This window comes from Mus musculus, chromosome 6, assembly GCF_000001635.26.
Source record: "Mus musculus strain C57BL/6J chromosome 6, GRCm38.p6 C57BL/6J".
Lineage (NCBI taxonomy): Eukaryota > Metazoa > Chordata > Mammalia > Rodentia > Muridae > Mus > Mus musculus.
The window spans coordinates 136,715,117-136,738,924 of NC_000072.6; the positions used below are offsets into that span (position 1 = coordinate 136,715,117).

The following is a 23,808-nucleotide window of genomic DNA, read 5'->3' on the forward strand; positions in this document are numbered from 1 at the left end:
TATATATATACATATATTACCCAGGAGCATTATAGAATCCCAGGACCCAGGTTAGACTTCCAGAAGGGTCTGGAAGTCTGGAAATTATGCATTTAATTAAAATATGTTTCATACATGTTTTCTTCTCTGTTAATTCTTCCCAAATCCTCCCTACCTCCTCATGCACCCCAACTTTAAGGTTCTCTTAGAAACTATGTCTTTTTCAGACTTATTAGCTTAAGTGTGTGTACTGGAGGAACACTGCTCCTGGATGCAGCTGCCCAGGAAGCCAGAAGCATCCTATCTCTTGGAGCTGGAGTCACAGGCAGTTGTGAGTCTCCTGATGTGGGCTATAGGAACCAAACTTGGTTCCTCTGCAAGAACAGTGCGTGTCTTAACTGATGAACCATCTTTCTTGCCTCTGGAAACTATTTTTAATGATAAAAAGTATGATATATTATGATGTATTTTGTCCCTGAGTGTTTAACTTTATGAGAGCATGTCCCTGAGAAGTGGTCTTTTTTACTTCTGAATCATTTGCATTTTATGTGACAGGTGTTGGTTATAGCCTGAGAATTTTATTGGCACAAACATTTTCATTCCGTGGTAGCACTAAATGTCAACTATCCAATCACCATTAAAGAATTCAAAATTGGGCTGGGCGTGGTGGCACACGCCTTTAATCCCAGCACTCGGGAGGCAGAGGCAGGCGGATTTCTGAGTTCGAGGCCAGCCTGGTCTACAAAGTGAGTTCCAGGACAGCCAGGGCTATACAGAGAAACCCTGTCTCGAAAAACCAAAAAAAAAAAAAAAAAAAAAAATCAAAATTGGGAGGGAAAGTAAAAATGTTAGCAATACCCAAATATCTTGGCCAGTGTGCTCTCGATTTTCTTGAAATCTGGCCTCTTTTCTGGATCCTCCTCCCAACAGCTTTTGACAAGTAGATAGACCTGCGAAAACAAAGTGGGCGGGGCTTATTAGATAGACGGGGCGAAGATGAAGTGGGCGGGGCTTAGCTCGGGGGTGGAGGTGGGCTGTGTGTGCTACACTCCAGGATTGAGCCTCATTTTGTCCTCCGTGATGGGTATGAACAAGGTGGGGGATATTTCGCAAGGATCTGCCACAGTGACTATGAGAACCAGTCTCCAGCTCACTTCCTTTCATGTTGTAGACTCCGCTGCTGACATTACCACACCCAGTCAGTCTTTGGAATGCACTTCCTTAAAAAGTGGTAACAATTTGAATGAGGCTGGTGTTTATGGAAGACATTAAAGGCTCTACAAGAACATGTGGTGTTTATGTGTCAGGGAGGGTAAAAAATAATGAGGTTTAGGCTGGCGAGATGCCTTAGCAGGTTAATACACACACACATACACACACACACACACACACACACACACGCACGCACGCACGCACGCACGCACGCACGCACGCACACGCACACGCACACACACTGTAACAAACAAAAACTAATGTGCCTCAGTGGAAACAAAGCAAATGGGTGTACATAAGAACAAACCTTGATGGTTTGCTAATCTCAGCTGCAGCTGGGAGTCACTCCCTCGAGGACCACAAAGGAAACTTCTTGTGTTCAGGCCCCACCCCAAGGCATTAAGTGATTTGTGAACACATATGTGTGTTCTGAATTTTACATGGGCAAAAGGCAATTGTACTTATGTTTTAAGTTTCCCACCTGACAGGGGTGCACAGCTATAATGGAGAAGTGGCTCAGAGGAATGGGAGGGGAGAGGAAGAGGAGGTAGAAGGACCTGTCATCTTACCTGCCACCATATTTGTGACTTGACCCAAAAGGGAAGTTGCTGCCATTTATTTAAATAAAGTTTGCTCTTCACTGTGGTTGGAACCAAGGTGATAAATGATTCGGTACAGGATTGCTCTCCTTGGATTCTATTTGAATGGTTCCTGGGAGGGAGCTAAGGCCACAGCTGCCTCTCTTGGTTTATTTAGCTTCTGGGTGATGCCCCTGCCTCAGCAGGCACCACACCTCTGAGGATCAAAGGGACACTGTTGAGAGACTGGTTTTAGGCTTGTTTTCTACTGGGACCAGTTATAGGGGCATGAAATCTTTGCCTAGCTTCCAGTTGCAGAATCAGTCAGCAACAGCGATGAATTGTGGGTATTGCTTTGGTGAAAAGGCTCTAATCACCTGTGTAAACCATCAGCCTTGGCTGTTCTTCCACGGTGTAGATCCCATTAACTACAGGTTGGGAAGGTTCAGGGGAAAACTAAGTCTGTACCGAACACACACATTATACAACATGACAATAAATCTTCATAGGATTAATGTTTAAATCCGTAAGTAACGCACAGGTGATTTTAGGCATCCCGGAGGTTGTAGGTAGGTTATATACAAATGCCACACCATCTGATTGTAAGGGGATCCGGCAAGTAAGGATTGGGGAGGTTGGAGGATCCTGGAATCTTTCTCTTCTTACTGGGGATGACTGAACCGATCTGATGAGGCGGGGGAGGAGTCCAGAAGAACAGGAGAAAGGGAAGTAATGAGAAACAGCGGCGGGGGTGGGGGTGGGGGGTGGGGGGGGAGGGGTGGGGATGGGAACCTCAGCAGCTGGGTCCTTATCATGTCCCCTCCCGCCCTGTCTCCTGCGCCACCCCCCCCCAATCCATCCCTTCCTTTCATCCTTTTCTCTCTCCTCCACTTTCTTTAATTTAAATGGGGGCTCACTATGTAACCCAAGCTGTCTTCAAACTCAAAGTCCTTCTGCCCCAGCCTCCTCAGAGCTGGGATTATAGGTATGAGTCACCATGCCTGACTTCTAAAGGTCTTATTGAAGGACTGTTTAAACGTTTCTTCTAAGTTTCTAAAATGAAGCATACTGGTTTTCCTCTTTCTTTCTCTTTCTTCCTCTCTCTCTCCCTCTCTCTTTTCTCTTTCTCTTTCTTTCTCTCTTTTTTCTCTCTCCCTTTCTTTCTTTCTTTCTTTCTTTCTTTCTTTCTTTCTTTCTTTCTTCCTTCCTTTCTTCTTTCTTTTCTTTCTTTCTTCCTTCCTTCCTTCCTCCCTTCCTTCCTTTCTCTCTCTTTCTTTCTTTCTTTCTTTCTTTCTTTCTTTCTTTCTTTCTTTCTTTCTTTCTTTCTTTCTTTCTTTCTTTCTTTCTTTCTGAGACAAGGTATCATGTAGCCCAGGTTGGCCTCTAACTGTAGCCAAGGATGACTTTGCACTCCTGTCTTGTCTCTACCCGTCAGGTGCAGGTTTTACAGGCATGTGCCACCACACCTAGCTTAGTCAACTTTGAAGTAGAACTTTAAAACAAAACACACTTTTAGTCTTAGCTATTAAATCAGTTGTATGGGAATATTACCTTCATCTCCTTATCTGTGCAGGTGAGGGTTTGCTGTTTTGGTAAATGAAACTAAGTCTCATGTACCAGAAGCTGGGCCCTGATACCTGATAATCCTCCCTCTGCCTCCCAAATGCTGGGACTGAAGATGTATATACCTATAGCTGGATCATATTTCTTTTTAAATCAATAGAAGTATTTGTAAGCCTGACACATACATCGCATATGTATGTGTCAGGCTTACAAAAATGTAGGCTCTCAAAAATGTAGGCTGTGATGTGTGCTTCCACCAGCAGCTCTGTCCTGAGCTGGGGGAGGGGTAGAGCTTGGGGGAGGGGTGAGAAGAACTGGTCACAGATCCCTGCATCCTCAGCCCTGTGTCCTATGTCACCAAAGAGCAGTCCCTCCTTGCCTGGGAGAGACCATTTCAAGGCTTCCAGCAGAGAACTTCTGGAGAGTACAGAGCCCAGCACATACTTATGGTCAGATGGAGTTTGTAAGTTATAATAATAACCAGTGGTAAAGCAAAACAGCCATAGTAATACACTAAACTTCCCCATCACTGTACATGCACGTGAGAGCCGTTATTAAGTCACAGGTCTACGTGAGTTCATCACTCAGCTGTAAGTCTCTGAGCCTAGATGCCTACCCAGAGACTAATGGAAGGGGAGAACAGAACAGAGAAAAGTGGCACAAAGCTTTATCAGACTGAACAACTTGAAATTTATAAATTGTTTATTCTGGAGTTTTCCATTGAGTAATTTTAGACTCCAGTGGTTTCTAGTAACTGAACACACACATACACACACACACACACACACACACACACACACACACACACACCTATCAAACAAAGAGGGTGATGGTATTTGGCCTTTTCAGAAGTGATCAACTGAAAACTCTTGGGAGAGGGCAGTTGTACGGGGTTACCTGGGTGGGTCCACACGGAGTCACTCATGGTCTAATCAGAAGAGATAGGGACAAGTGAGACAGAGAGGCAAGAGGACGTGGTGCAAGGCAAGGCAGTACTCAGAATGGGTGGCTACAAACCAAGAAAAGCCACCGGAAGCTCTCGAAGGACAAAGGGGCTAGGTCCAAAGAACCTGGAGGCCCTGTGGAGCTAGCTTCCAGAACTCTCTGCGACTTCACTTTTGCGTTCCACCACTGAGCGTGTGGTAAGCTTTACAGCAGACAGACAGATCGCCGAAGACTGGGAGGACACACTCACCTCCAGCTCCTTCTCATCTGCAGTCTCCAGGAAGAGGTCTGGGCGGAAAGGTTTCCCGTATGAATTTTCCACTCTGAAAATCTTCTCTGATTGGATGAGAATAATTACATTATGAGAAGACCCCCCCCAGTGAGGACTGTTTGCCACAGTCTGAGTTGGTTCACCCCTTGATGGCCCTTCAGTCCAGCAGGAGTGGGAGAGCCTGTCTACAGACCTGAATGAAGTGGGAGGAGTCTTCCCCCACTTACAACCAGGAGCAGCCTCCCTGGTAGACAGCTAACAAAGGAGCATCCCAGATTCCGCCACTGCCTTCTCAGGCTTCTCGGGTCCCCTCTTCATACCCCGACTGACCCCCCAGATCCCCCAAGCTGACCTCCAGACAGTCATGAGTTAAGGCATAGTAAACGCTCAGAAAGTGAAGACCAGATGAATGGAACAAAGTGTTTTCCTTCAATGAGAAGCAACAAAAAACTAAGCACTGCTTTAAATACGAATGAAGTGCACTGCTGCTTTGCTAGCCTGTGCTAATCCCAATAGCAAGCAAGCAAGCAAGCAAGCAAGCAAGCAAGCAAGCAAGCAAGCAAGCAAGCAAGCAAGCAAGCAAGCAAGCAGGCAAGCACCTTGCCTTCTGTGGTCGAGCGGAGAACTGGAGTGCAGGGATGATGCCTACTATGCTTGCCGCATGAGCCAGTGTCTCACCCAGGCTGGCTTTAAAGTGGTTAGGAAGCCGAGGATGGCCTTGCACTCCTAATCTCCCTGCATCCACCGTCCAATGTTAGGATCACAGGCCTGGACCACCAGAGCCAGCAAGTGAAGGAAGACCCTTTAACACTGAGATGGATAATGATGGCACCTGCCTGGGCTCTCTCACACCAAGCCTTTGCAGTCCTCCTAGAGTGCACAACTCAGAAGAGGCCTGATGAGATGTGGGGCCGGAGATTCGGGATCAGCGAGTCCCGAACGAATGCAGATTGAGTCAGCCAGTCAGCAGATTGGCTGGCTCTGTACCAGGCTGGGGGAGGTCCGACTCACCATTGTGATCCCGACAGCTCAGCGTGTAAAAAGTCTCCTTACGGAGGATGATCTCCTGGGCAATGATGGCGAAGCTGTACACGTCTCCTTTCTGAGAGATGGTGGCCTGGCGCAGGTGCTCCGGGGCCGTCCACAGGTCTGTGCGTGAGATAGCAACAGGGCAAAGTTGGAGGAGGCAGTTCTACTTATGCTGAAAGTTCAGGTAACAGACATGTGGGATCAGCAGATCCTGCTGAACAGGGTTAAGGAGGATGGGATGGACGTCATCTGATCAAAAAGCTTTGTTCCTTTGCTTTAGGGACAAAGGTTGGCTCCTAGCAGGTCTTCTGTAAGAACTCACGGAGGATTGAGAGGACGGCTCGGTGAGGAGAGCCCTTGTGCAAACGTGAGGACCTGAGGCTGGATTCCCCGGAACCTATCTGAACACTGGGTAGTTATGGTGCCTGTCTGCCATTCCGCTGCTTCGAAGGTGGACTCAGAGGAAGCTGGCTAGTCAGGATGGCCTCATCGACAAGCTCAGGACTTAGTCCTGAGACTCCCTCAATGAATAAAGGGAAGTGTGTCTGAGAAAGGCTCCTGACGTAGCCTCAGGCTTCTGCACCAATGAGCACACACATGCACGTGTGCATACACACACACACATGTAAATACTCCCCCCATGCACACATGCAAGCACACCGCACACACATATACATGCTGAAAAGAATATAAAAGAACTTTCCGTGTTTAGTCTAATGGCATGTTAAACTACACAGGGCTGGGGAAATAGAGGGAGGAAATAGAGGGTGTGCATATGTATATATAATAAAACTCAAAGAATTGTTAAACAGAACTGGAAATAAGAGCTTCATTTTGAGCGAGGTTGTGTGTTGAGACGTGAGTTCTAGATTTCTGAGGTGGCTTAGCTGTAACTTACAATGAAGACTGAAGGGGAAAGGCTGGCATGCCTGCCCTCCACACACCTGTGTGGCTTCACGTTCCTTTTCTGGACCCTTCCCACAATCCTGAAGAACGATGAGGCTCTTTTCACAGCCTGTATGTGCACCTACATGTGTGTCTATGTATCTTGTCACCACAGATAAGTGAATGGTAATGTCCATACGGGAACAGGCTCTCCTGCTCTGTAGTCCATCTTCTTGTGCAAAACTCCAGCCTGGGATCTCACGCCCATCTCCTACAAAGTTCAACTAGATGGTTCTATGGGCTCTTCCTAGCCTAGCTTCTACAAGTCTGCAAGTTCCTTCTGCCTTTTCCTTTAGCTCAAGAATCAGAGCCGAATACCGAAAACAGTGTCCATGGAAGACACCTGTTTAGCCCAGAAAGCATTCATTGAGGGGCTACAGAGGTGGCTCAGAGTTTAAGAGCATTTTCTGTTCTTACAAAGCACTTGACTTTAGTTCTGTGTCTACCTGGCAGCTCACAGTCATCTGTAATCCAAGGTCCAGGGGGCCTGATGCCCTCTTCTGGCCACTGTGGACACTGCGTGCGCATGGTACACAGATAAGCAAAAACGTCCATACCCATAACATAAAATAAATACATTTACTAAAACAAAGAAACATTCGTTGGCTGACAGACAGGGTGTGCTGGAGAAAGAGTTAAAGTGTTGCCTGTCTCCTCCTCATTTCCTGAACTTTCCATATGAGATAGAAAACAAACAAACAAACAAAAACCAACCAAACAACAACAACAACAAAGCAAAAAAAGAAAGAAATTCAAGAAAAAGAGGCACAGACCTTTTTTTGGAGGCAGGATGGAATTGCACCCAAAGTCGGTGATCTTCACCACCATGCGGCTGTCCACCACGCAGTTGGTGGATTTGAGACGCCCGTGGACTTCAATCTTACTGGAGTGCAGGTAGGACATCCCCTGTAATTGTTTTCAGATGGTGGGAAAACAGAGACATCACAAACTTTGGCTGAGTGACCACTTGAAAGAAATGAGTGACATTTTGAATCAATTTCTCTGTACGTGTGGCCGTACTGTCCAATTTTAAATTCAGTGCTGTGAACCTCGCTTTAAAGGTGCCGTGAGTGCCTGTGAGGCATAGCTCTACCACAAGAAGAAAAAGGAAGTTGAGTGAAAAGTGTGGCTGAGTAGCCGTGTACCATACAAGACAGGACTTTGTGATTATGTGGCTGGGTGTGTGGGAAGGTCAGAGATCAGCCTCTGGCTGTGTTGTTACTTGGGTTTCATCAGTTACATTTGTGTTTATTGTTCTTGTGTGTTTGATGTGTGTGTGTGTGTGTGTGTGTGTGTGTGTGTGTATGTGTGTGTGTGTGTGCGCGCGTGCGCGGGTGTGCGTACGTGCATGCTATAGCACACATGAGGTCAGAGGACGACGTTCAGGAGCCAGTCCCTCCCTCTCCACTGTGGCTTCTGGGGATTAACTCGCTCTGTCATCCTTGTATGATTTCACTCAGGAAGCCATCTGGAAAGCCCCCACCTTGGGTTTTGAAACAGAGCCTTTCACTGGAAACAGAGCTTGCCAGTTAGGCCCGGCTGACTGGTCAGTGAACCTGGAGAATCTGTTTCTTCTGCCCCAGCTCTGGAATTATATGTGCCACCTGACCTGATACTTTTTTTTTTTTTTTTAAATTTTAACATGGGTTTTGGGATTTGAACTAAGTTCTTCATGTTGGACCAGCAAGCACCTTACCCACTGAGCCATCCTAGTCAGCCCTGCTTATAGTGTTTACATAGTTTCACTTCCTGCTTATTTGGACCGTGAACACATACACATCTCTAGCTCTCTGCTGCCTCCATCTAAAAACACAGGTGAGACGACCTTAAGTTTGTGAAGGAAATGACTGGACCAAATCACTCCCTAAAATCTAGCAGATTTGGAAGTTATTTCATATGGTATTTTATTTGTAAAATAATCTATGGTGATGCGTGAGCACACACATTATGTCATCAAGTCCTGCCCACGACACATCCACCACGGCTGCCGTCGTACCGAGGACACCACCGTGGACTGTGTCCAGGAGCTCGGTACGCTATTTCATTTCATGAATGTTCCTGTGCCCATGTGGCTCTTACCTTAGCGATGTCATTTAAGACAGAGATCTTAAACTCCCAATCCATGAACGTGCCGTCAGGGTAGGAAATTGTGTCGTTTAACACTTCCTGAACAGGGGAGAGAAACACACGTAAGGCGAAGCATGACAGGCGTGGAGAGAGTGTGAGCTGGGTTATCCAATCAGGAGGCTGCCGAGTCAGGAACAGACTGGGATGTTGCCGCCCTCCTTTAAGATCGCCTACTTTCATGGGTTGTGTGACAGCTACCATCTGAGCAGTGTGGTAGGTGATTTTACTGTGTGACTGTATTATGATGTCCTCACAGAAACCTAGAGCCAGGGACTTTCAAAGTCCAGGCCACAGGGCACAGAGCACAGCACCTGTGACCTACAGATGTGCTTAGTGCAGAATGGTATTCTCCATGTTCTCTGCTACAGATACCCACAGACACACAGACACACAGACACACAGACACACAGAGGCGCTCTCTCTCTCTCTCTCTCTCTCTCTCTCTCTCTCTCTCTCTCTCTCATCCCAGGCTCACAAAGTAGACAAATCAAGTATAATCAAAATAACTCGGGAGTGGGAGTCTTAAACAAGAAAATTTCTACCAGTTTGAGGTCACCCTGGGCTATGTAGTGAGACCCTGTCTGAAGAAAGAAAAAAGGAAAAGAAAGGAAGGAAATGAGGGAGGAGTTGTATCATGTTGCTGGCTACAGTATACTAACCTGAAATAATGATAAAGTAAACCATACAATAAACACATAAACAAGAAACATGACCATTATCAAATATGTACTGTACATAGGAGGTGGAGGAGGACCAGAACTTCAAGGGCAGCCTGGGCTACATAGTCAGTTTGAGGTCAGCCTGGGCTACTATGTGAGACCCTGTCTCAAAACCTCCAAACGAACAAGACAGGTATGGGGTGGATGTCACCATCAGGTAAGAGAGAAAGACATCGACTGCCTGGAGACTGGCCGTGGGGAGCCTGATTGAGAATATCTGTCCTGTCAAATTCATCTACAAAGACTGGATTTGTTTGTTGTATTTGTTTTTATATGTTTTAAGACATCTTGTTCGGAGGCAGGCTCTCCCTTGGTAGTCCACAAAACCTGAAGGTCCCTATGTAGCTGGCACACAGCACACAGACAGAACTCCCTGTGAGGCCTTGAAGTTGTGGTTCTCCTTCGTCTGCCTCCTGAGAGCTGGGATTACTGGTGTGTGCCGCTATGGCGGCTGGACCAGTGTTTTTAAGCAGGGAGTTGCTCCTGGGAATTCCAACATTAGGCTCATGTCTCCACCTGTGTTAATTACTTCAATTGGCGTAATTGCTCTGGGTTTTCTTAAGTCTGCTAAGATCTCTGCCCTTAAGAGAGCTCCTGGCTTTCCTAGGAACTGGAGAAGCTAGGCCTTAAACTAATCTACGATTTGGGTGGTTCTTAAAGAGATACAGGAGATACAGGGTTTCCTTATACCAGTAAGCGACTATTTTCAGTATAACCCAGAGCGGAGGATTAACTGCTAACAATTGTTCTTATTCTAGAGGGAAACAACTGACCCAAGTCTGGTTTTAATTTGGGTATGATCCCAATAATTCCTCAAGAGGTTCTAGAGTTATAGTCATTTTAGACGAGGCTGGAGGGCCTATGAGGTAAAGAGAGATTTGTGGGCAGCCGGACTCCACAGTAACGCCTTTCTTTCTTCCCTTGGCCCGCTGCATGCCCACCCTAACCTATTCTCACCTACCAGCACAATTCTGCTTTGAGTACAAAAAGTATACACATATCTTTTATAAAATGGGAACAAAACTTGCAAAATATCAAAAAGTAGAAAAGAAAGCCACCGCTGGCTGATCCAGTCTCTCATTTTGGTATTTGCTTTTTTTATTCTTTAACGTATACTCGTAGAAAGCACACAGTCTTGTTCTATAAAGCCATATTTTTAGGCTTATGTGCTGCTTCCTGGAATGTTTTAGTATTTCTCTTCTTTAAAGGCTGGGGAGACTCCGCGAATGCGACGGCAGCGCTCAGCCCCTGACCTCAAAGAGAGTGGGGCAGCTGTGTGAGTCCCACATGATGGGCAGACAGGGCCTAGTGGGGCCCTTGTTAGATGGAAGGTGCCCACTGCTTCCCCAAGAAGCCCTGGGGCAGGGAGGCCAGAAAGCAGAGAGCAAGAGAGAGGGAAGGTCCGAGTAGGTGGTAGAAGATGCCAGAGAGTGTGCTGGAGGCTGAGGGAAGGAAGAGGGCGCGGAGTTGCCAGGAGCAAACCAAAGTCAAAGAGGGTCCGTAGGAAGTTGTCTTGGGGCTACCCATTGCAGGGGGGAATCCCACAAACGCTGCCATGGGTGGGTAGGTGGGCTGGGGTCTGCATAGCCAGTGTTTGACTTTCTTTTTGAGTGGGTGCAACGGGGAGAGAACCGAGAGTGAGGTGGGTTCTCCTCCCCAGCTCTTGTCTGTCCGTCTATCCGTCTGTCTGTGGTGGATTTCTGTTTCCAGGGAGGTGTGGTGGGATCCTAAGTCATTCCCTTCCCCTTCCAGGCCTCCTGCTATATTTAGGGGACCTGTCTGGTTTGGCTGGGGTCCCACAAAAATGTGGGGCCTCTTAATAAAGGATAGCAAACAAACAAACAAAAAGGCTGGGGAGAGTTATCATTAGGGACGTTTGTTCATGTTCTCAGTATTAATTAAAGTAATCACTTTCAGGCCCATTAACATGATCATCTGGGGATGAGGAGATGGTATTGTGAGTAAACCTTTTCCCTGCAAGTGTTAGGATGGGAGCTCAGATTCCTAACACCAACACAAATGTCAGGCAGCCACAGTGTAGCCTGCTGTAATCCCAGCATGGGGAGGCAGAGATAGCCTGGAGTAGGTGGCCAGCTGGCCTATTGAGATCTACAGACTCTGGTACAGATTCTGGTCTCTGGTGAGAGACCCTCCCTCCATATAATAGGTAGGAAAGTCAAGGAAGATACCTGCCACCATGCTTTGACCTCCACGCTTGTGTGTGTGTGTGTTTGTACACACATGCACACACACACACACTCATACACACACTCACACACACACTCACCCTCACTCACATTCACATACACACACTCACACACAATCACATCACATTGTTCTAGGATCTTTGCCATAACACATTGTCATATGTTTGCTACACAGAACTAACCACATTCTATTGTCTGCGTCTTATTCCGGTGTACAGCAAGTTTAAGATTGTGGCATTTTGTCGGTATTTCTCCATAACCATAGGCTGCAGTCAGTTGTACGGTCAGTCTTAAAGCTAGCCTCGTGAAGTGGTCAGTGAGTCTGTTCTTTGTGTACCTGTGTGTGCCCGGTCAGTCTTAAAGCTAGCCTCGTGAAGTGGTCAGTGAGTCTGTTCTTTGTGTACCTGTGTGTGCCCTTCAGAGCGTTCGCTCCACAGCTCCAGGGGCCAGGCTTGATGGTCAGCTCCCCTGTGAACATGACTCAGCCCCCTCTTACTTCCCGTGACGCGCAGGAGCTGCTTATCCAGAATACCTGAGCCCACCTGGCACCCGCTGAGTCACTGTTCTGGTGGTGGGGTGGATGGGGGAGGCGAATGGAGCAGGGCAGGTCATCTGATGCTGACCGGGGCAGGGCAGGCCATCTGATGCTGTTTGAGCATTTGTCTTTTGTGCCTTTAACCCAAAAGCAAGTGAGTAATGTGAATGGAGTCCCAAAGCGCTCACTCACTTGCCCTCTCCTTTGGCTCCCACGTTCATTCTGCCTCTCTGAATACCTTTGGCTTGCTTGCTATGACGTCATAGTGATGTAATCTGTTGGCGCTGACATTTTTCCTGAGGGCTCTCTGATGTCATATCATTGAGTAGAACTCTTTGCTTTGTTTTATGTACAAGCATTTTGCCTGCATGTGTATCTGCACACCGTGTGTGTGTGTGTGTGTGTGTGTGCGCACGCGCGCGCGCAGAGACAGTGCCCGCAGAGACCAGAGGGAGCGTTGGATCCCCTGGAGCTGGAGTTGCAGGTGGCCACTAAGTCACCTCTTCAGCATGATTTTTCCTTTCTCATGTAGTGACCACTTAGGTGACCTGTCTTAGGAAGTGACTGTGGCTCCTTACCCGGAGGGATCCCCTCTCGCAGTACTCAACCACCCCAAAGATCCTGGTGTCCAGCTTCACGGTGCCGTAGAACTTAGTCAGGTTGTAGTAGTCAGACTGCAGCAACTAGAACAGGAGACCAGGCTGTTTATAGAGCAAAGGCGCAGGGTGGGAGGGGTGGGAGTGCCAGTGTGGTGAATTAGATAGCAGTGTGATGTCCCTGTAACAACCCCACGCCAGTCCCCACTCCTTCCCACCCATGTCACATCCCACTCAGCTACACTGAATAACATTTTAACTACTTTCAAATAAAACCAGGCTTGTGGTGTAGGCCACATCAGGCCTCACTCTCCAGCGTCTCTTGGTAGACTGTCAACAGCCAAGTTGCCTTTCCTGGGGGGATTTTCTGTTGGCTGCAGCACCACTGGGGACCACAGTGTTGGGAGGGAAGTGATTCTGAGCCGTGTGTGTGTGTGTGTGTGTGTGTGTGTGTGTGTGCACGCGCGAGCGAGCGTGCGTGTGTGCGGCACACGGCGTGCACGCATACCTTGTTCAGGTCTATCTTCTGCTTCTCACTGAAGTTCCCGTCGCTGTGCTTGAGGTCTTTCAGAATCACTTTCTGCCGAGATCAATTGAGAAAGGGGAACTTGTAGCAGGAGTCTGTGCATGGACAAACAGTCTCCAATACACTGAAGCACAGGAAGGCAGGGTCCTGTGTGACCCATTATGTACAGATTATGGAAGTTTGCTGTTGCATGGTAAACGTTCTGGAACACTCATAGTATTGACTAAGGCTTCTATCTATAATGTCTACTAACTGGGATGTAGTAGGCTGGAGTTGGAACGTTTCTTGTAGAATGACCAGGGGAAATGGAAGGAAGGGAGGGAGTGAGGGAGAGAGGGAGGAAGGAAGAAAATGAGTTAGAGTGAGAAGGAAAACAAGGAAGGGAGGGTGGAGGCTCCCTGACAGGGATTCTTGGAAATCTAAGGGCTGCCCTGAGTGAGCGGACCCTCTCATCTCCGCCATGTCCTCCACATCTCCTAAGACTGCTTCAGTGTTCTTTCGTGCCCCCAGACTCAGAAGCAGAGCTCTGCCTTCTGTGCGAGTGGCCTCTGGCAGCTTCCTGGGCACCTCTAGCATTGCACTGTCAAGGCCAGGGGCCAGGACAGCTGTGCCAGAACACGCAGCACACACCCAGACAGGGCTCAGAGCACTGTACTAACTGACAAGGTTCAGGACAGTGGGGGGAACTGTCCTAACCAACAGTGTTCAGGACAATGGGGGGGGGGGATGCTGTACTAACTGACAAGGTTCAGGATGGGGGAAGGGAGGATGCTGTACTAACAGGCAGGGTTCAGGACAGTGGGGGCAGTGCTGTACCAACCTTCTTGTCGTATTTGCACTGTCGCACTCTCTGGATTGTGTCTCGTCTCCTGTCATCGTCAATCTGGTGGAGAAAAGAACCATTGCTTCAGAACTTCATACCCATTTCTTCCACTGTCAAAGAAGAGATGCTCTCCCGTGGGGTGAGCCTGCAGAGTGTTCAACACCGCACTGTGGGCCCAGGGATGCACTCCATGGGTGTGCCCGTTGCTCCTTCTGGTCAGCTTCTTCTCTCCGGGTGTTTACCGTCTTATTCTCTGGGATTGCCTTCCTCCCTCCCTCTCATGGCCCTCTTAGTACCAAGATTCTGTTTGCTTCCTGCTCCTCTGATTCTCCACTGCTGGGGATCTTGGCCTCTGCCATCTCCCGGCAGATGCTCTTAAAAGGAAGTTACAAAAGCTCTGGGCTTTGAGTTTAATTTTACACCTAAAGGCCCAGCAGAGACGCAAATGGAGGACAGCACCAGGTGTTCGTCAATCCTGGCTTCGTGTTAGAATTGCAAGATCAGCAAAAGGAGCTCTCAAAAGGAAGCCTGAAATATGGATTTTTATATGCTAGTGTATGATTTTATACGCTGGCGATTGAGTTTAAAAGATGTCAACACAGAACAGCACACAGATGTGTGTGCATACACACGCATGAGCATGTGTACACGTGTCCACTCACAGGCTAGGTGTCGCTCCTGGCTTCCCTGACACTGACTTCTGGTCTAAACACAGAAAAAAGTCAAGACGGGTTTTATCTTTAGATTTGTGACTCATAAAAACCTGGGGTACTGTACTGGCTAATTTCATAACAACTCACTTGAGGTAACACCAGTTGAGAAAATGCCTCCATAAGATCTGGCTGTAGGCAGACCTGTAGTGTATTTTCTTAACTAGTGACTGATGGGGGAGGGCTCAGCCCATTGTGGGTGTGGCCACTCCTGGGCTGTGGTTCTGGGTTCTATAAGAAAGCAGGCTTAGTAAGTCATAAAGAGCAAGCCAATAAGCAGCACCCCTCCAGGGCCTCCGCATCAGCTCCTGCCTCCAGGCTCCTGCCCTGTTTGAGTTCCGGTCTTGACTCCTTCCATGATGTGGAAGCATAAGCCAAATAAATCCTTTCCTTCCTGGGTTGCTTTGGTCATGGTGCTTCATCAACAGCAATAGAAACCTGGACTAAAACAGAAACCAGTGCCAGGAGTAGCGTATTGCCATGACGGATGTAACCATGTTTTTTTAGGGGGAGGATTGTGGGAGTACTTTGGAACTTTGGACCTGAAAAGCCACTGAGTGTTCAAAGCTCGGTGAGCTATTGTGTGTGCTTGGAAGATTAGAGTGTTGAGAGAAATGCAGTTGAAGGAGGCCTGGCTTGTGAAACTTCAGAGGAAAGTTTCAGAGTGACTTAAAAACTCTATTGGGGACCTTTTACTATTTGGAGTTAAGAATCTGTTGTTCTGGGGCTGGAGAGATGGCTCAGTGGTTCAGTGCACTGAATGCTCTTCCAAAGGTCCTGAGTTCAATTCCTAGCAACTACATGGTGGCTCACAAGCATCTGTAATGGGATCCGATGCCCTCTTCTGGTGTGTCTGAAGACAGCGACAGTGTACTCACATACATGAAATAAGATAAATAAATCTTAAAAAAAAAAAAAGAATCTGTGGTTCTGTCTATCTAGTCCTGAAGAATCAGCTGTGATTAACAAGAGACCAGGATCATTGACATGAAACCATTGCTCTACGGGGACAAATGATGCTGGTCAGCTGGAGCTGAGAAGTTAGCAGTAATTAAGAAAAGCCCAGCATCATTGAGGTGAGATCTTCTGGGAAGTGTTTCCTCAGAGTCTGTACAATGAAGCTGTGCTCTAGAGGTGACCATGGTTGTATGGCAGCTAACCTTGGCCATTTAAGAGTCAGGCAGGTGGTACTGGCTTGGAAGATGTGAAGGGTTATGCAAAGCAACCGAACCTTGGTGCTTTGTGGCAGGCTGGAGTCCCTGAAAAGAGCTCAGGAGATGCTATTGGTAAGAATGCAGCCTAGATGCAGCCAGAGACCTCAGCATACAGCAGGAGTAGTGAGGTGGAGCCAGCCAGAGCTTAGAAGACAAGCTGTGTGAGCTGCAGAGGGTGGAGTCAGAGAAGTAGCCCAAGGCCCTCGGAGGAACCCAGAAGACTCTGAACCTGAGATAATGGACATTGAGTTCTTTACACTGTTGAGTATGGGTTTGCTTTATTCAGGTTGTGACGATGCCCTGGTTTTTCCCTCTTGAAGTAAGATAGCATTTATTCTTGATTTTACAAGAGCCCATAGTTGAGAGACTTTAAACTTTTTTTTTTTTTAAAGAAAGATTTTGGAGTTTTCTAGAGACTGGATTTTAAAAGATGCTGGATATTTTAAAAGGATTTAATGTACTTGTACTGGCTAGTTTTGTGTCAACTTGACACAGCTGGAGTTATCACAGAGAAAGGAGCTTCAGTTGAGGAAATGCCTCCATGAGATCCAACTGTAAGGCATTTTCTCAATTAGTGATCAAGGGGGAAAGGCCCCTTGTGGGTGGGACCATCCCTGGGCTGGTAGTCTTGGGTTCTATAAGAGAGCAGGCTGAGCAAGCCAGTGGAAGCAAGCCAGTAAGGAACATCCCTCCATGGCTTCTGCATCAGCTCCTGCTTTCTGACCTGCTTGAGTTCCAGTCCTGACTTCCTTGGTGATGAGCAGCAGTATGGAAGTGTAAGCCGAATAAACCCTTTCCTCCCCAACTTGCTTCTTGGTCATGATGTTTGTGCAGGAATAGAAACCCTGACTAAGACAGTACTTAAATGTTTAAGGTTGTGGGACTTAAGTTTGTAAAATGTTTTATATTGAGATGTTGATATTACTGTGTGACCTTGGGGGTGACCAGGAAAGGAAAGGTTATGGTTTAATAGTCATGTGTTTGTGTGTCAAGCTGACAAAGGATCAGTTGTGCGGGCTAGTTTTATGTCAATTTGACATACACTATAGTCATCTGAGAGGAGGGAGTGCAGTTGAGAGAATGCCTCCATTTACCTTCTTCCTGCATTGCTAGTTGGATGATAAGAAGGCAGAGTTTAGGATTGCTTTGAGCAGGAGTCCCTTGATACCACACCTCTCTACAAGTCTCATGTCTCCTTTAGGGGTGGTGTGGGAGGGCAGATGCAAAAGCAAATTGAGATGGTCAGGAATAACAAAAAGCCCAGGATAGCGAAGACTATTCTCAACAATAAAAGAACTTCTGGGGGAATCACCATGCCTGGCCTCAAGCTGTACTACAGAGCAATCGTGATAAAAACTGCATGGTATGGTATAGAGACAGGCAGGAAGTTCAATGGAATAGAATTGAAGACCCAGAAATGAACCCACACACTTATGGTCATTTGATCTTTGACAAAAGAGCTAAAACCATCCAGTGGAAAAAAAAGACAGCATTTTCAACAAATGGTGCTGGTTCAACTGGAGGTCAGCATGTAGAAGAGTGCAAATTGGCCCATTCTTATCTCCTTGTACAAAGTTCAAGTCCAAGTGGATCAAGGACCTCCACATAAAACCAGATACACTGAAACTAAGAGAATAGAAAGTGGGGAAGAGCCTGGAACACATGGGCACAGGGGGAAATTTCCTGAACAGAACACAAATGGCTTATGCTCTAAGATCAAGAATTGACAAATGGGACCTCATAAAATTGCAAAGCTTCTGTTGGGCTAAGGACACTGTCAATAAGGCAAAACAGTAACCAACAGATTGGAAAAAGATCTTTACCAATCCTACATCCAATAGAGAACTAATATCCAATATATGCAAAGAACCCAAGAAATTAGACTCCAGACAATCAAATAACCCCAATAAAAAATGGGGCTCAGAACTGAACAAAGAATTCTCACCTGGGGAATACCGAATGGCAGAGAAGCACCTGAAAAAATGTTCAACATCCTTAATCATCAGGGAAATGCAAATCAAAACAACCCTGAGATTCCACCTCACACCAGTCAGAATGGCTAAGATCAAAAACTCAGGGGACAGCAGATGCTGGAGAGGATGTGGAGGAAGAGAAACACTCCTCCATTGTTTGTGGGATTGCAAGCTAGTACAACCACTCTAGAAATCAGTCTAAAAGTTTCTCAGAAAATTGGACATAGTACTACCTGAGGACCCAGCTATACCACTCCTGGGCATATACCCAGAAGATTCTTTAACATAAAACAAGGACGCATGCTCCACTAAGTTCATAGCAGCCTTATTTATAATAGCCAGAAGCTGGAAAGAACCCAGATGTCCCTCAACAGAGGAATGGATACAGAAAATGTGGTACATTTACACAATAGAGTACTACTCAGCTATTAAAAACAATGACTTCATGAAATTCTTAGGCAAATGGATGAAACTAGAGTGAGGTAATCCAATCACAAAAGAACACACATCGCACATAGTATGCACTCACTGATAAGTGGATATTAGTCCAAAAGCTCAGAATACCCAAGATACAATTCATCTACCACGTGAAGCTCAAGAAGAAGGAAGATCAAAGTGTGTGTGCTTCGGTCCTTCTTAGAAGGGGTAACAAAATACTTATGGGAGCAAATACAGAGACTGACAGAAAGGCCATCCAGAGACTGCCCCAACCGGTGGATCCATTCCATATACAGTCACCAAACACAGACACTATTGTGGATTCCAAGAAATGCATGCTGACAGGAGCCTGATACAGCTGTCTCCTGAGAGGCTCTGCCAGAGCCTGACAAATACAGAGGTGGATGCTCGCAGCCAACCATTGAACTGATCATGGGGTCCCCAGTGGAGGAGTTAGAGAAAGGACTGAAGGAGCTGAAGGGGTTTGTAACCCCATAGGAAGAACAACAGTATCAATCAACCAGAGCTCCCAGGGTCTAAACCACCAACCAAAGAGTACACATGGAGGGACCCATGGCTCCAGCCATATATATAGCTGAGGATGGCTTTGTCGGGCTTCAATGGGAGGAGAGGCCCTTGGTCCTGTGAAGGCTTGATGCCCCAGAGTGGGGGAATGCCAGGGTGGGGAGGCGCAAGTGGGTGGGTGGGTAGGGGCATACCTTCATAGGAGCAGAAGGAGGAAGGATGGAATAGGGAGTTTCTAGGAGGAGGGATAGGGAAAGGAGATAACATTTGAAATGTAAATAAATAAAATATTCAATAAAAATGACTAAGCATAAAAAAAGTCACCTTTTGGAGAGCCTGGCTCCTGAGCACTTTCCAACTTTAGGCAGGCCGGTAGGGCATGTTCTTAATTAGTGATTTTGCTGGGAGGGCTCAGTCCATTGTGGGTGGGTCCACCCCTGGGCTGTGGTCCTGGGCTCTGTAAGAAAGCAGGCTGAGCATGGCATGGAGGGCAAGCCAGTGAGCAGCACCCTCCATGGTCTCTGCATCAGCTCCTGCCTCCAGGCTCCTGCCCTGGTTGAGTTCCTGTCCTGACTTCCTTCAATGATGAACAGTGATTGCCTGCGGTCATGGTGTTTCTTCACAGCAGCAGTAACACTAACTTAGATAGGTGTGTTATTATCCTTGCTAAATGTGTGAGGCTGTCCTTAAATGTAACAGGAATAGCTTGATCAACTTCCAAGAATGATGACTGTATACTGCCCATAAAGAAAAAAAAATGCTCAAATAGGCCAACATCTGGATAGAAAGTCCTCACTTAAATGACAAAGTTTATAAGTTGAATTTTGGGAAAAGGCTCCAGACTCTACTCAGGGACTCTTTGGTCTGAGCTTTTTAGCACACTCATATGCAGAAGACCTCTCTAGGAGGTCACTTTCAACCTTACAGTCTCAAATTGTCTTTCCAGAGCATGGCAGCTGCCCATTCTCCAAGGGGACAGGAGATTTGTTAAGTGGCCTGGTATTCAGGGACTCCTTCCTGCTCAAGAGAACCCTAAAGGTTACCTTCTTATTATCCAACTAGCAAACATCCTCTCTCCTCTTTCTATATACTCTCCTGATAAAACCATGGGCAGGCAGATTTGATTATTTCCTGGACTCCTTGCCGGTCAGCTGTTATATAATAAAGTCTTTTGTTTCTGAAAAATCTTGGTGCTACAATAGTAACCCTTGCTTAGTATTGGTAGTTGTGGCTTCCTCTTCTTCCTCCTGCTCCTCCTCCTCTTCCTCCTCTTCCTCCTCCCCCTTCTCTTCCTCCACTTCTACTTCTTCCTCTCCCTCCTCCTCTTCCTCCTCTCCCTCCTCTTGTCCCTGCTCCTCTTCCTCTTCTCCCTCCTCCCCCTTTTCCTCTTCCTTCTCTTCCTCCACTTCCACTTCTACCACTTCTTCCTCTCCCTCCTCCTCTTTCTTCTCTCTCTCCTCCTCTTCTTCTGCCTCCTTCTGTCTCTTCCTCTCCTTCTGCTCTTCATATCCTCCTTTTACTTTTCTTCATCTTCCTCCTCCTCTTTTCCATCTCTTTTTTATTTTATAAATGCATTATAGGAGGGTGAAATGATCGTAAATGTCACCTAAAAATGTAATGTAAAGGTTTTCTTATGTGTGGATTATGTCAGTAATTTAAGGCAGCAAATTTTTCCTTTGGGCACCCGGTTGTCTGGTGATCATTTGCTCTACTGCAAAATACTGGAGCCGGACTTCATTCTGACCCTTGCCAAAGACAGACCAGACCAGTCTTTGCGAGGAGAATCCTTATGTGCGAGGTCTGGAAGACGACAGGAGGCTGCTGGAGCATGAAGCAAGTCTGGGGCAAAGACCACTACCCACCCATGAACCATACCGCTGTGAGCAGCTCCAAGCCACTGTCAGCGTGCAGGATGTGGAGGTGGGATACCTATAGAGCTTGACACAACTTCCTGTTCCCTCTCTCTGCTTCCTGTGTGGTGAAATGTGACCACATGGCTGTCGGAGAAGCTCCAGAGTCTAACTATTTTACTTCTGCCTGTCAGCTCTTCCACTACCTGAGAGAGTAGGAACTCCATTTGTGTGCCTCAGTATAGAAATACTGACAATGCCGTGGTTTGAGTCAGTACCATGTTCAAGTCTACAATTAGTCTGGGTTCAAACTGTAACCACATATCTGGAATTCCAGTCCTGTTACCTGATGGACTCAGGAGAAGATGAAGCAAAGTAATAATACACCTGGCACACAAGTTCTCAATAAATGAGAACTTACTACTATTAACTTATCAATCTATCTGTCTATCTATCATCTAATCTTTCTATCTATTTATGTCTATCATCTATCTCATCTACCATCTATTTATCTGTCTGTCTATCATATATCAATCATCTATCTCTATCATCTATCATCTAATCTTTCTATTTATGTCTATCATCTATCTCATTTATCATCTATTTACCTATCATCTATCAATCATCTACCTATCAACTATCTATCTATCTATCTATCTATCTACCTATCTACCTACCTATCTACCTACCTACCTACCTACCTACCTACCTACCTACCTACCTACCTACCTACCTACCATGCCTTACTATCTCCGTGTGGCCCTACACGGAGGGCCACACTTAATACTTTGTCTTTTAGTATCACCCGAGAAGGCAGGATGACAAAGCTCAGTTAAGTAGCTTTTTTATGGGGAGTTTGCATTGCTACCTGCAGAAAATGTGGGTGAGTTGTTCAGATTGGTTACATTTCCCAGCCAAGGGTAACTTCTAGACAAATCTTAGCAGAGGCTTCCTCAGCAATGACCAAAATTTATGGCAGCTATTTAGCCTGAGGCAATGAGTCCTGAGGGTGTAAGAAGCCTGTAGATACCTCTCTTCCAGGTCAGAAGCCAAGAATGACCGACATACCATTGTGGGCTGAGGGTGAAATGCTCCCATGGCTCATGTGTTCGAATACTTGGTGCTTAGCTGGTGGTGCAGATCTGCGATGTGCTAGAACCTTTAAGAGGTGACACTTAGCTGGGAGGACAGGGGTGGGACAAACCTAATGGATTAGAACTTGGAACACATCTGGCCTGACTGCCTTCTCTTTCCTGATTGACCGAATTATGAGCAAGCCATGCAATAAACTGCTACTGTCACCTGCAGATGTGGTCCTAACACCATGAGCCAAAAGAAGCCCTTCCCCCGTAAGCTGCAAACATCTAAATCTTGGGATTTGGAATGAATGAAACTGTCCGTGCTTGGCACATTTGCGACCAGGCTACCTAAGTCTTGTCAGATACACATCAATGGGAAGAGCAAGCCTGCCTCACCTTCAGGCTGATGTGGTTGGTCTCGTTGGTCTCCAGAGGAAAGATGTTTTCAGAAGGAATGTGGGACCATTTCTTCTGTCGAAGTGCATGATCTCTTCTGTATTTTCTGTAGCAGGAATAGAACCAACAGGAGGTGTTTATAAACATCTGTTCCATTTGGCTCCCACACACAAGGACCTTGACCCCACTGTCCTCAGGCCAGCAGACACTGAGGTGTGGCTCTGTGCTCCCCCAACTGCTAAGGGGACAGTTGCCGGCTTTCCTCTTCTCTTCATTTTGGTTTCCCAAGCCCTTCACTAGGACAGTAATTCAGGATAATGAAGGATCTGACAGATGGTAAAAGGAATGGAAGAAATAAAATCAAATACCCGAGACCCTGAGAGCCCTGAGAGGCAGAAAATAAATGTACACTCTGAAACCACCATTGAGCTCGCTATATTCTCAAGTAACCCAGTCTCCTCTTCAGGCCTTGCCCTTAAAAGAAGTCAAATCATGCCCAAAGGGCCACCCCTGGACACCAGCGTTTGGGACATGGAGTCAGGAGGATTAGGAGGTCAAGATCATTGTTGGCTACATTGCAAGTTCAAGGCCAGCCCGAGCTGTGTGAGGCCCTATTTCAACATTTACCCCAACATACAAAAGTCGAGTTTTCTAATTCATTCCTCGGGTGTTATACATAACACCTTCTTGGGTTACAGGGAAGAAACACACTTTCTTCTTCTTGAAATACCTTTCCAAAGTGATGGGACAGTTTCCCACCCTGAGAACTCTCTTTTCCAATGTCTAGACATTGTTAAGCATTTTTAAACATTTATGATGTTTATAATATGGTGGCTCACTGTTGCTTAATTTTATATTTGTTTGATTTCTATGGAGAGGATCTTTCCAAATATTTACTGCCTATATATATAGTTATAGTTATATATATATATATATATATATAGTTACATAGAGTTGTTTATGATTTTCTCAGTTTTATTATTGTATCATTTTCTTTTATTACATGAATTTGAATCTCTGTGGGTATGAGTATGTGTGTAGTGTTCTGTGTGTGAGTGTATGCGTTGAGTGTGTGGATGTGTGAGTGTGTGGTGAGTCTCATGTGTGCATGCATACACCACAGAGTACTTCTGGAGATCAGAAGACCACCTTGGCTCCCGATCCTCACCTTCCACTGGTTTGAGGCAGGAGCTTGCTCTGCTGTGCTTTCCAGGTTAGATGGCCTGCGAGTATCTGGCACTTCTCATGTCTCCCATCTCGGTAAAAATGCTGGGATTGCAGATGTGCACAACCGTCCCTGGCTTTACCTGGTTCTAGGAATCTGAGCTCAACGCCTCAAACCTGCACAACTGCTGTTGCCCACTGAGCCATCTCCCGAGCCCCTTACAGGAATCTGTTTATGAATTATAACAACAAACACTATCTCCCTCTGTGTTGCAAGCCCTTTCTTCTGTGTCACCATCTCCTTACTGTTGTTGTAGGGAAAGTTTTAACTGTATCCAGGCTCATTTTTTAATTCTATGGCCTTTGTCTTCATCTTAACTCAGAACTTGTCCTTGTGTTCATTT

The 23,808-nt window shown here is 46.5% G+C and overlaps 1 protein-coding gene across 2 annotated transcripts in view; it reads right to left on the bottom strand.

Moving 5' to 3' along the window:
* Positions 1-23,808, bottom strand: part of Gucy2c (guanylate cyclase 2c) — an 84,459-nt gene that overhangs the window by 17,833 nt on the left and 42,818 nt on the right. Inside the window, exons 12-20 of one of the 2 annotated variants that reach the window (NM_001127318.1) lie at positions 22,241-22,346; positions 14,053-14,115; positions 13,215-13,286; positions 12,689-12,793; positions 8,602-8,688; positions 7,296-7,428; positions 5,560-5,697; positions 4,528-4,613; positions 838-929 (exon numbers count right to left, since the gene is read on the bottom strand). In NM_001127318.1, coding sequence (NP_001120790.1) covers positions 838-929; positions 4,528-4,613; positions 5,560-5,697; positions 7,296-7,428; positions 8,602-8,688; positions 12,689-12,793; positions 13,215-13,286; positions 14,053-14,115; positions 22,241-22,346 — 882 coding nt within the window. The remainder of the gene's footprint in view (positions 1-837; positions 930-4,527; positions 4,614-5,559; positions 5,698-7,295; positions 7,429-8,601; positions 8,689-12,688; positions 12,794-13,214; positions 13,287-14,052; positions 14,116-22,240; positions 22,347-23,808) is intronic. The other variant, NM_145067.3, reaches the window with a different exon arrangement.